Source organism: Trichechus manatus, unplaced genomic scaffold (genome assembly GCF_000243295.1).
Source record: "Trichechus manatus latirostris isolate Lorelei unplaced genomic scaffold, TriManLat1.0 scaffold00029, whole genome shotgun sequence".
NCBI classification, from domain to species: Eukaryota; Metazoa; Chordata; class Mammalia; order Sirenia; family Trichechidae; genus Trichechus; species Trichechus manatus.
The window spans coordinates 18230623-18243157 of record NW_004443965.1 but is presented as its reverse complement, the minus strand read 5'-3'; the positions used below and the strand labels follow the sequence as shown (position 1 = coordinate 18243157).

The 12535-nt window shown below is 37.4% G+C and overlaps 1 protein-coding gene across 1 annotated transcript in view; it reads left to right on the top strand.

Moving 5' to 3' along the window:
* CWC27 (CWC27 spliceosome associated cyclophilin) overlaps positions 1–12535 on the top strand; it is a 260191-nt gene that overhangs the window by 27655 nt on the left and 220001 nt on the right. Inside the window, exons 8-10 of the mRNA XM_004374548.2 lie at positions 3620–3699; positions 4693–4723; positions 7771–7928. Of these exons, the coding sequence (XP_004374605.1) occupies positions 3620–3699; positions 4693–4723; positions 7771–7928 (269 nt within the window). The remainder of the gene's footprint in view (positions 1–3619; positions 3700–4692; positions 4724–7770; positions 7929–12535) is intronic.

Here is a 12535-nt window from a genome sequence, read left to right as displayed (position 1 = left end):
TAGTTTGTGAACTAAAGGGCTATGATGTTTGTGATTGTGACTCCACGTGGTGAGAATTAATAAGGGAGTATTTCTTAGAGTAGAAGAAGATAAGCATTGGTGGCTGGAGATCAAGAAGGAAGGAATTTTAGGGAACAAAAGCATGAATAAAACATATTCAGATTTTTTTTCCAGTTTAGGTCATTTTATGTACACTTCTCTACATGTTTCATTGGATTCTCTTGTGTGAGATAAGCAAAGCTGATACTGTCCCCATTTTGTAGGCAAGTGTTCTGAGATATGATGAGATCATTCTGTTTCCCCAAATGGCACAAGTTTAGGGTTAAAACCCATGTCACAAAATTATATAATAATAGTTTTAAAACTTATTTGATCCCCGAAGGACTAAGGGACCACAGCTACCAAGGCCTCCACCAGACTGAGTCCAGTACAGCTAGATGGTGCCCAGCTACCACCACTGACTGTTGCGACCGGGATCACAACAGAGAGTTCTGGACAGAGCTGGAGAAGGATGTACAACAAAATTCTAACACACACAAAAAAGACCAGATTTACTGGCCTGAAAGACTGGAGAAACCCCAAGAGTATGGCCCCCAGACACCCTTTTAGCTCAGTGGTGAAGTCACTTCCGAGATTCACCATTCATCCGGGGATTGGACAGCCCCATAAAACAAAGTGGGACTAATGAGGCACAGCAGTCCAAGGACAAGGACTAGAGGGCAGAAGGGGACAGGAAAGCTGGTAATAGGGAACCCAAGGTTGAGTAAGGACAGTGTTGACATGTAGTGGGTTCATTAACCATTGTCATAGGGCAACACGTGTACTAACTGTTTAATGAGAGACTATTTTGTTCTGTAAACCTTCATCTAAAGTGAGAATAGCAGCACAACTGGAAGAATGTAATCGATGTCACTGAACTGTGCATGTAGAAATTTTTGTTATGGTGTATCTTTGGCTATGTATATTTTCACCAGAAAAAAATGTCAAGAAGGGAGAGGATTGACATGTCGTGGGGTTGTTAACCAATGTCATAAAACAATATGTGTACTGACTGTTCAATGAGAAACTATTTGTTCTGTAAACCTTCACCTGGAGTACAATAAAAAAAATAAAAAATAAATAAGAGAAGAAAATACATAAAAAAGGAAAAAAAAACTTATTTGATCAAACTACCATCTTTCTTGTCTTGTGTTCTTTGTACTACACGACCTTCTGGTTTTTGACCTTTGTTCCCCCCATCTTTCATAGATGGACGAACATATAATCAATTAGTTGATATTTTGCCTTTTCACTACTCCTTGGTTTCAGGAAGAATATGGGATTAGAAATGGAGATTAATTGCATAACTCAGATTCTATAACTTTTTAAAATAGCAAATTTAGATTAACTGAAAAAGGTTTTTGTTTTGTAAACCTGGCTATAAGCGTGTTTTAATTGATTAGATTTCTGAAATGTGGAGAATTCCATGTTAATACAGGCATTTTAAAATCTATTATTTTCATCATGGAGATATATTTTAGAAGATATATATCTTCCTCAAAATAAAACCTATCAAATTTAGGTGGCTGTACTCAAAATTGAGAAGAGTGGTGAGTGGGGCTTAAGGGAAAGGGGTATTTTCACCTCTCTGTATTGTTTGACATTTTAAAATTTCAGTTAACATATTTTACAATAACTTTTTCCAAATAAAATTCCCCTTCAAAATAAGTAGAAATTATTCTTTCCCTCATCAATTCTTTAACCTCTAAACTGTTCACTCTTAATATGATTTGTTTTTTGGGGGGGGGGGTTGGGGGAGTGGTAAGCAGCTTTCCATCTCTAGAGGGAAGTCTGCAGGATAGGGAATTGCAACTCTGAAACCAGGCTACTGGCCTGCATCCAGAGGGACTTGTAGGGAAAGATAAAAATGGATACATTTGGATTTTAGTATACTGTCACACAGACCTGAATTTAAATCCTAGATCCTCTGCCACTTACTAGCTTTTGACCTCTAGTAAATTACTTAATCTCTGTAATTCTTAACTTCTCATCTGTAAAATGGGGCTACTAATGCCTCCCTCACATACTTTCATTTGGTGAGTGGGAAGCTGAGGGTAGAAATACTGTACTGTAGGATATGCCTGCATGGTACAATGTATATACTTAATAAATTAGAATAATAGTAATAGTAGTTATTATATAGTTCTCCTTTCTATATCTTCTTATTTCTTGTTTTCCCAGCTAAAATGTAAATTTGTTGAGTAAATTAACTTTGAAATTAAAGCATTGAATAAATATTTGGTGATTGATGAATGTCATGCTTGAGAGGCTTTCTGCATATCTGTTATCCATTTGGTTACTAGTACCTCCTAGGTGCATTCACCAGCCACTCCTTGGAAACCCTATGGGGCAGTTCTGCTCTGTCCTATAGGATCATTATGAGTAGGAATTGACTTGATGGCAACAGGTTTTTATGGGTGGTACGCTCAAACAAAGATGTCACTATGAGGACTAGGGTGTGCCTGACCCAAGCCATGGTATTTTCAATTGCCAAGTATACATGTGAAAGCTCGACAATGAATAAGGAAGACCAAAGAAGAATTCATGCTTTTGACTTATGGTGTTGGCAACAAATATTGAATATACTATCTGCACTGGCAAAAGAATGAACTAATCTGTCTTGAAAGAAATACAGCCAGGATGCTTCTTAGAAACGAGGATGGCAAGACTTTGTCGCATGTACTTTGGACATGTTTTCAGGGGGGACCAGTCCCTGGAGGACATTATGCTTGTTAAAGGAGAGGGTCAGCGAAAGAGAGAAAACCCTCAAGGAGATGGACTGACACAGTGGCTACAACAATGGGCTCAATCATAGCAACAATTGTGAGGATGGCAAAGGACTGGGCAGTATTTCGTTCTGTTGTACATAGGGTAGCTGTGAGTAGGAACTGACTTGATGGCACCTAACAACAACAGTTACACTCGAAGGAGCCCTGTGGTGCAGTGGTTAAGTGCTCAGCTGCTGAAAGTTGTGGTTCGAACCCATCAGCTGCTCCGTGGGAGAAAGATGTGGCAGTCTGCTTCCGTAAAGATTACAGCCTTGGAAACCCTATGGGGCAGTTCTCCTCTGCCCTATCGAGTCGCTATGACTCAACGGCAATAGGTTTTTGTAGGTGCACTCATCTGGTTGTTTGAAATATTGATGAGTTGATATTTTAATGTTTGAATACATTCTTTAAAGTGATTCTGTGACCTATAGACTGTAAATTTGAAGAATAATAGTGTGCATTTATTTCACATTGCTCTTACGATCTATCCTTTAAGTTATATGGATCACGAACATTAGTTTAGTTATATATAAATCATGATGAAGATTTAGTGCTTGGAGGTGGTAATCAAAAGACTTATTTTTAAGAGTACATTATTTCCTGAAAGAAAAGGTATTTCTAAATTAGTATTTTCAATTAATGGGAGAATAGGATTCTTATTTATAAAACTTTAGTCTATGCTAAACTTTTCAGAAACGTATCTCTTGCTAACCACATTATATCAGTACTAGATTTTATGTAAATTTGTCAATGTGTTTTTTGGGAAGACTATTTTTCCCCCACTTATAATTATATTATACTTTCCTTTCTAGAGCATGAAGGGAAAAAGCAAAAGTAGTCATGACTTGCTTAAGGATGATCCACATCTCAGTTCTGTCCCAGCTGTTGAAAGGTTAGTATGTTTTGGCATGATTCTAGGTTCTTATTTTCTGGCTCAAAAAATTTTTCTTGCTTCCTTTGTGTATAAACAGTCCTCATAAATCAGATTTTTTCAACCTAACTGAAAAAGTCAAGCAATTTTGACAATGGAGGTGGTAGATCTCCTAGCATGATGGAGAAAAGCACTTTAATCACTTCTACTCCTTTTGCTTTCTACAGTTGTTCAACTACTGTAATTAAATGTAAAATTAATTATTAAACTTTTGTAATTTAGAATAGTTTGAATACTAGGAAAGTGCTTTAACTGTTTCTTTGCTAATTTTTTCTTTGAAGCATTTTTGTCTCAGTTATTATGGGTAATAAGCAAAACAGAGTTGAAGGTTTTTGTGAAGAAGTCACCACATTTTGGGCCGATCCACTGAGTTATTTCTCACATACTTTCAGGAGTTAACAGAAAATTGTCTTACTGTCTTTGTTGCTCCTCGAGAAAGGAAGATATCTTAGTGTTAAATGACATTGGGCCAGTGTCTCCAAACAGGGAATAAAATACTATCATACTGAGTTTAGCTCATTTTTAAAACCCCTATTTCAAAGTAATCTTTTCTTAATATTATTTTATTTGAAGGATTTGGTTTCTGCAGTCAAATTTCTTCAAACTAATAGAAGAAATAGTTTTCTGCAGACCGTTGTTCACAAAAACGGCACCGTTGGTTGTTGTTGCTGGTTTTTTTTTTTTTTTTTAATTCTAGTGAATTCATGTATCTGCTAATGGAACATACCTCTGATTCTATTTACAAATGTTTGATTGTAAATGTTTAATATTTATAAATGTATGATTTTATTTAGAACGTTTCTGTTTTTCTATAATGCCATTCTAAGATTACTATAATGAAGTAAATTTTTGGAGCATTCTTCCCAGCAAACTATTCTAGATTTTTGGATTATTGAATAATCTTATTAGTTTCATTTTGAAGCTGAAATTTGTTTGTCTACTTTTTTTTTGTAGTGAAAAAGATACAGCAGGAGATTCAGATGATGTGAGTATTAATTTTAGTATAAATATACATTTGAACAATTTATAGTAAGTTCTAAATTTTTACAAAAATTATTTTTTCTTCAAAAGTAATTTATATTTTATTATTATACATATGTAAAATTTTGAAAAAAAATTGAAAAATAAAAATCATTTATTTTGATATTGGAATATTTCTTTCCAAGTGTGTGTGTATGGATATTCCCTAAAAAACTGGACTCATACATATGAATTTCTGGCCTGCTTTTTTTCCCCAGACATGACAATACTCGAATGCTCAAATTTCAAATGCCATTAATTTTCTTTTATTAGTTGAAAGTTTAAGTATTGATGGGTGTGTGTCATACTTGATGTATGGGAAATGCTTGAATCAGTGATTTTTAGTCTTACAGATAGATACATTTCAGAAGATTCTCATTCAAGACTGTGGTATAGTGATCTCTCTTTGTTAGTTGTGCTGGCTTATAAAGCTGATAAACCACAAGGCAGAGTTTCTTTTAATGTGTAAGAGATTAAATTTTCAAGTTATCTGAATGCTGCTTTGTATAAAACCTGTTGATCTGTGCATTGTATAATTCATTAGGAAGTACATAACTTTCCATGCCTGAACACAGCTTTATACCACAATCAAAAGGGAGAGTTCTCTCTGACTATATGTAGTAGAGGGAGGATGAATTTCTAACCTGGTCAAGAAAACCTTCCTGGAAGAGGTGATGTTGTGTTGTATCTTATAGGAAAAGTAGGAGTTAGCTTGGTCAAAAAAGAAAGTGGTGAAAGGTGGAGTCCCTCTAGCTCAGAGAACAGCATATGCTAAAGCATGAAAGCAAGGAGAAGTAGTACCTTATTTAGGAAATACAAGTTGAGATAGAAAGTTTGAAAAACAGGCTGAATTTTTAAGTGCAAGGAGGAAGACTGTTGAAGGTAGAGGAAACTACATTTGTAAAAAGGCTTAGAAGCAGGAGAGAGTTGTGTTCCAGAAGCTGAAAGCAGGCAGACATGACTGGAGTGTAGTGACAGGAGGGAGAGTGGGATGAGTTTGGAGAGGTAGCAAGGGGTCAGATATTACAGAGCTTTGTAGGCCATGATGAGGAGTTTGAATTTCATCCTAGAAGTGAGGAACAGATGAAGGATAGTTAAAAAGAAAGATGTTATGATCAACTTTGCATTTTAGGAAGATTACCATGGCAGTGTTATAGAGGACAAATTAGATAAACAGTCTGGAGGCAATGAGACCCATTAGGAAGCTATTGGCAGGAGGAGAGCTTGATATAAGACCACGGTCACGAGATGGTAAAGGGATAGACTTGAAAGAGGTCTAGGAGGTGACTGATTCCATACTATCAGGTGATAGAGAAGAAGGAGTCTAGGACAACCATGAAGCTTTTGGCTTGGGCAACTTGTTAGATGGGTACAAAAGAGAGTAGGTTTGAGGTGGAAAAATAATAAAAAAAATAAAAAATAGTGAGGCTAGTTTTACACACCTTGCAATTAAGGTAACTTGGAAAAATCTGTGTAACAATAATATGGTACTGGAAGATAGGAACAAGGTCTAATATAAAAGTAAAGATTTGTTCTTAAGGTCATGGGTTGGGGTGAGGTCATCTAAGGATAGTGTATGGTCACAACCTGTTTTGTGTCCCAGATCCTTTGGAATGACTTGAACTGTAGACCTTCTTCCCAGAAAAATGTACTACCTCCACACAGAAAGTTTTATGGATTTGCAGGAGATATTTTTAGATCTCCTGAGGCCCAAGTGTAGAAGGCCTAGCTAGGTCAGTGATTATTAAATTTTAGTGCTTAAGAATTAATTGAACAGGTCACTGAAAACAATCACAGTCTGTCTCGAGATTTTGGTTCAGTAAGTCTGGGACGAAAACTAGGATTTTACACTTTTAACAAACAACGCATGTACTTTGAGGACCAGACTTTGAGAACCTTTGCTCTAGGGGTCCATCAGCCTCAAGTTAAGAATCCTGCCTCACCATAACTCGCCTGATAGAAGAATCACAAGAGAAAAATGACCCACTTGGGCTACTTCCTTCTGTCCTTCTCTCCGTTCTCCTCTCACTCCTACATCTTCTTTTCTTCCTTCACTCCTTCGTCTATTAGTGCTGGGAACTATTCTGGAAGTTGAAGATATAGCAATAAACAAAACAGGCCAGAATTTTAGCCCTCATGGTGTGTTTACTCTAAGGGTGGGGGAGAGACAATAACCACATAAATAAAACAGATTATATGCCAGATGGGGGGAAAAAGCCTTGGAAAGTAAACCAGGGATGGAGGATAGAAGAGTACTGGAGGTGGGTGGGTGGTTCTGCCATTTTAATAGGGTGATCAAAAAAAGCGTCACTGAGAGGGTAAAATTTAAGTAAATTCATGAAGGAGAATGAAGCAAGCAATGCAGACATCTGGAATAAGAGCATTTCAGACTAGAGACAACAGCAACTCTAAAGGTGGTGAGGTATAGGCTCTCCTGGCTTGTTTACGAACAGGAAGTTGGCCAGTGTGGCTGTATGGAAGTTGTAGGAGATTATGTCAGAGAGATACAGATTATATACGGCCTTGAATGAGTTGGGGAGCCTCGTTGATGATGGTATTGAGAAGAGAAGTGATTGCTATGACTAAGATTATAGGAAGAAATTTCAACTTCTCCAACTACACCTCTTCTACTTGAATTAATTCTGAGCTGAGGTCAGTAGGCTAGCTAACTGCCTCCAGGAGCCACATTCCCCAATGGGATAAGAGCAGAAGTGTAGATAGACGCAATATCCTAGGTGATTTCGAGGGAGCACAGTCTGTGCTGCACAGAGGGGATGGGCCTGAGGTGAGTAAGCAACCCTTTGTGGAATATCCTATACTGATGTAATTGGCCTAGAAGAGGCCCCAGGGGGTATTCCCATCTGGAGCAGATTCTTGAAGCCCTTACTAATTAAAAACAAAACAAAACAAAAAACTCACCTGCCCCAGAATGTGAAGAGAGGCTGAGGTGGACCTCTGGAAGTGAAAGGGAAAATTGAATGCCTGGCAAATATCCAGTTTCAATTTTGACAGGATGGAGAAGATCAAAGTGCAGAGCATGATGAATATATTGATGGTGATGAGAAGAACCTGATGAGAGAAAGAATTGCAAAAAAGTTAAAAAAGGACACAAGTGTAAATCTTAAATCGGCTGGTGAGGGAGAAGTGGAGAAGAAATCAGTGAGCCGCAGGTGAGTCAGTTATTCTACTTCTACGTATCAGTTTTAATTTTTTGTCTTTCCATCTTTCGTTTTAAAATAAGATTGAATCCTTGATTCAACTTTTTAAAAAAAAATACCATTTAGTAATGTTTGATAAATAAACCAGTTATGCAGACTGGCCCATTTAGGGACTTAAAAGAAAATAAACCAGGTTTAAAGTAAATACAGCATTGGTCCTATGAGAGGAGCCCTGGTGATGCAGTGATTAAAGTGCTTGGCTGCTAACCAAAAAGTTGGCGTTCGAACCCACCAGTCGCTCCATGGGAGAAGGATGTGGCAGACTGCTTCCATGAAGATCTACAGCTTTGGAAACCCCATGGTGCAGTTCTACCCTGTCCTGTAGTGTTGCTATGAGTCAGAATCGACTCAATGGCGGTGGATTTTCTTTTTTTTTTTTTCCTGGTTTGGGTCCTATGAGCCAGATTCCACTTCATTTTTCTTTGACCCCTTTCTGTAAAGATTCTGTAAAATTAGTTTCTATAGGAAAAACCGTATATTAGCTAGGTATGGAAGGTTGTGTTTGTTTAATACCAATGAGAGCAGTGGAATAATTATACAGAAAGAAAAGATGTCGTCAGATAATTAAGGTGTGTAAAAATTGTCAAAACTGATTAAGAAAGTATGTGGGCCTGAAAACATTCTTAAATATCTTTTCAAGTCTGATTTACCAAATATTTTGTGCCCCTCCTAATCTCAATGGTATCTTAAAAGAAATTTCAGTAAACGCTGAAAAGTTCACTATCCGGTAATATAGGTTGTTGGATTTTGTTCTTCAATATTGCATTCTCCTGAAATTCAACTGAATTGAAAAACTCTTTTCTTTCCTTTCTGATTCTATTATTACAGTATTATGGTCTACATTTTAAATAATGTTGCTTTAAAAAATAATGCTATTTGCTTTCTTCATGTGGCTTATATTTGGGGATGAGATAGATTTAACTATGTAAATAACATTCTTCCGTCATATTTCACAACTTCATATAGAAAAACTTTAAAGAAAAGATTTCCATGTTGTCATGGTATAGTTCTTCTCAATTTTTTTCTTTGTGTGACAGAGATAAAAGTAGTTCTCAGAACTTTCCACTAAAGTTGTAACCTTTTCAGTTCAGAAATAGTACTTAGAAGTTATCTTTTATTTCTTTTTTTCAGAAACATTCACCTGAGGCTCAAGTAATGACTTTCATATTTAATATAGTAGATTAACTTTGGGCTAACATTGACTCAAGATTTTAGTGATCACATATATATACATATATGTATATATGTATGTTTACTAGGGATAGAGTTGATGATCCTCTCATCAGCCCTGTAATTTTTAATCAAGTTGTGAATATAGTCAAGGATACATAATATTTTTTTTCATCTCTCTCAAAGCTGTGTTTTCTGATTTTTAAGAATTATGAATTATTTTAAAGATTTGGTTTATAATTTTTGAAATTTTAATAGACAAAACAAATATTTATTTAAATGATGTTTGTTTCTTAAGCCCTCAACTCTGTCTTGTAGGCCTTAATACTATTTCAAATGCTATATACAATATAATTAATATATAGTTTAGCAAAGCTAGATTTTCTGCGTTGTGTTGCTGCTGTGTGCCGTGGAGTCAATTCCTACTCATAGTGACCCTATAGGACAGAGTAGAACTGCCCCACAGGGTTTCCTAGGCTGTAATCTTTATGGGAGCAGATCGCCAGGTCGTCTCTTTCAGAGCAGGGCAGCTAGTGGGTTTGAACTGTTGACCTTTTGGTTAGCAGCCAAGCACTTACCCACTGCGCCACCAGGGCTCCTTGAATTTTCTATAATAACTAAATAAAGCTTAGTTTTTAATGTATCTTTCATAGTAGTCTTAAAAATTGATTATTTAATATAAAAATTATCAAACAGATTGTATTTTCCAAAAAATGTATTCATCTTTACAGCAAACCATACCAGTTTCCTTTGAGTCAGTTCCAAATTATGGCTACCACATGTGTGTCAGAGTAGAACTGTGGTCCATAGGGTTTTTAATGGCTGATTTTTCAGAAGTATATTGCCAAATCTTTCTTCCAGGTGCTCCTGGGTGGACTAGAACTTCCAACTTTTTGCTTAGTAGCCGAGCTCTTAACCATTCCCAGGGGCTCCTTTATAACAAAGGTTATTCTTAAAAGATTCCCTTGGCAGTGGTGTAGGGTCAGATGAATAAGTATGACATTGATGGCCAGATTTAGTAATATGGACTTAAGAGAGCAGGGGGAGCCATTGAAAAATTTTTACAGGTGAGTGATGCACTGAGATTGTCTGTAGTATGGAGAATGGATAGATGGAGAGACGAGACTGGAGGAAGGCCAGTTAGTAGGCATCTTCAGTAAATCCACGTGTGAGATGGTGGTGACCTGATCCTCGGGTACTGGTTATTCTGAAGGATGTTTCACGTGAGTAGGATGTGTGAATCTTTTTGTTTTTTTTATTGTGCTTTAGGTGAAAGTTTACAGCTCAAGTTAATTTCTCATTCAAAAATTTATACACATATTGTTTTGTGACATTGGTTACAATCCCCACAATGTGACAGCACTCTCCTTTCTACCCCATTTTCCCTGTGTTCATTTGTCCAGTTTTTCTGTCCTTTCCTGCCTTTTTGTCTTGCTTTTGGGCAGGAGTTGCCCGTTTGGTCTTATATATTAGATTGAACTAAGAAGCATGTTCCTCACATGTGTTATTGTTTGTTTTATAGGCCTGTCTAATTTTTGTCTGAAAAGTGGGCTTTGGGAGTGGTTTCAGCTTTGAGTTAGAAGAGTGTGCAGGGGCCATAGTCTCAGGGGTTCCTCCATTCTCTGTCAGACCAGTAAGTCTGGTCTTTTTTCGTGAATTTGAATTCTTTTCTACATTTTTCTCCCACTGTGTCCAGAACTCTCTGTTGTGATTCCTGTTAGAGTGGTCGGTGGTGGTAGCCAGGCACCATGTAGTTCTTCTGGGCTCAGGTTGGTGGAGGCTCTGGTTCATGTGCTCCTTCAGTCTTTGTGTAAGTATATATTTTCCTTGTGTCTTTGGTTTTCTTCATTCTCCTTTGCTCTGGATAGAATGAGACCAGTAAATGTATTTTAGATGGCTGCCACAAGCTTTTAAGACCCCAGGTGCTACTCACCAAAGTAGGATGTAGAACATTTTCTTTATGAACTATGTTATGCTAATTGACCTAAACGTCCCCCGAGACTATGGTCCCCAGCCATCAGCCCCAGCAGCTTGGTCCCTCAGGGTGTTTGGATGTGTCTAGGAAACTTCTATACCTTTGCCTTGGTCAAGTTGTGCTGACTTCCCCTGTATTGTGTGTTGTCTTTCCCTTCACCAAAGTTGACACTTGTCTACTATCTAGTTAGTGATTTCCCTTTCCCCTCCTTCCCCACCGTCGTAACCATCAAAGAATATTTTTTTCTGTGTGTAAACCTTTTCTTGAGTTCTTGTAATAGTGGTCTCATACAATGTTTGTCTTTTTGTGATAAGAAATATTCTTGATCTTTTCATTTGAAGCTTAGTGTTTATGATAATTTCTTATATAGCAACATCTATATCCATGCATGTTAGCAACACTTTCCCTTTTTATAAGCTAGTATAATTTGCAAAAGAATTTTTTAAAAAAAATTTATTTGACACACTCTTTGTCTTAGTCATCTAGTGCTGCTCTTAACAGAAATACCACAAGTGGATGGGTTTAGCAAAGACAGGTTTATTCTCTCACAGTCCTGTAGGCTACAAGTCCAAATTCAGGGCGTCAGCTCCAGGGGAACACTTTCTCCTTTGGCTCTGGAGGAAGGTCCATGTCATCAATCTTCCTTTGGTCTGGGAGCTTCTCTGTGCAGGAACCTCAGGTCCAAAGGACGCCCTCTGCTCCCGGCACTGCTTTCTTGGTGACAAGATTAGATAGTGTCTTAATGCAATCTCTTCTCTCTTTTATATCTCAGAAGAGACTGCATTAAGACACAATCTAATCTTGTCAACCTCATCAGTATAACCTCATCACAGTAATAGAATTTACAACACATAAGGAGATCACATATATTCTCATCATAGCGATAGAATGTACAACACATAAGGAAACCACATCAGATTACACAGTCATACAACACTGGGAATCATGACCCAGCCAAGCTGACAGATATTTTTGGGGGACACAACTCAATCCATGACACTGTTTGAGTCAGTTAACTAGTATTTTATTTAGGATATTTGTATTATGCACATAAGTGAGATGGACTGATAACGTTCAAGTATTTGCGTTATCCAGTTTTATTTTTTCCCATACAAAAATTTATGCATACATTGTTATGTGACTCTAATTGCTCTCCTCATACTGTGACAGCACACTCCTCCCTTCCACGCCTGATTCCCCGTGTCCATTCGACCAGCTCCTAACCCGCTCTGCCTTCCCGTCTTACCTCCAGACAGAAGTTGCCTGTTTAGTCTCTTGTATCTACTTGAGCTAAGAGGCACACTCCTCACGAGTATCACTTTATGTCCCACAGTCCAGTCCAATCCGTCTGAAGAGTTGGCCTCGGAAATTGTTCTAGTTCTGGGCTGATAGAGAATCCAGGGGCCATGCTTTC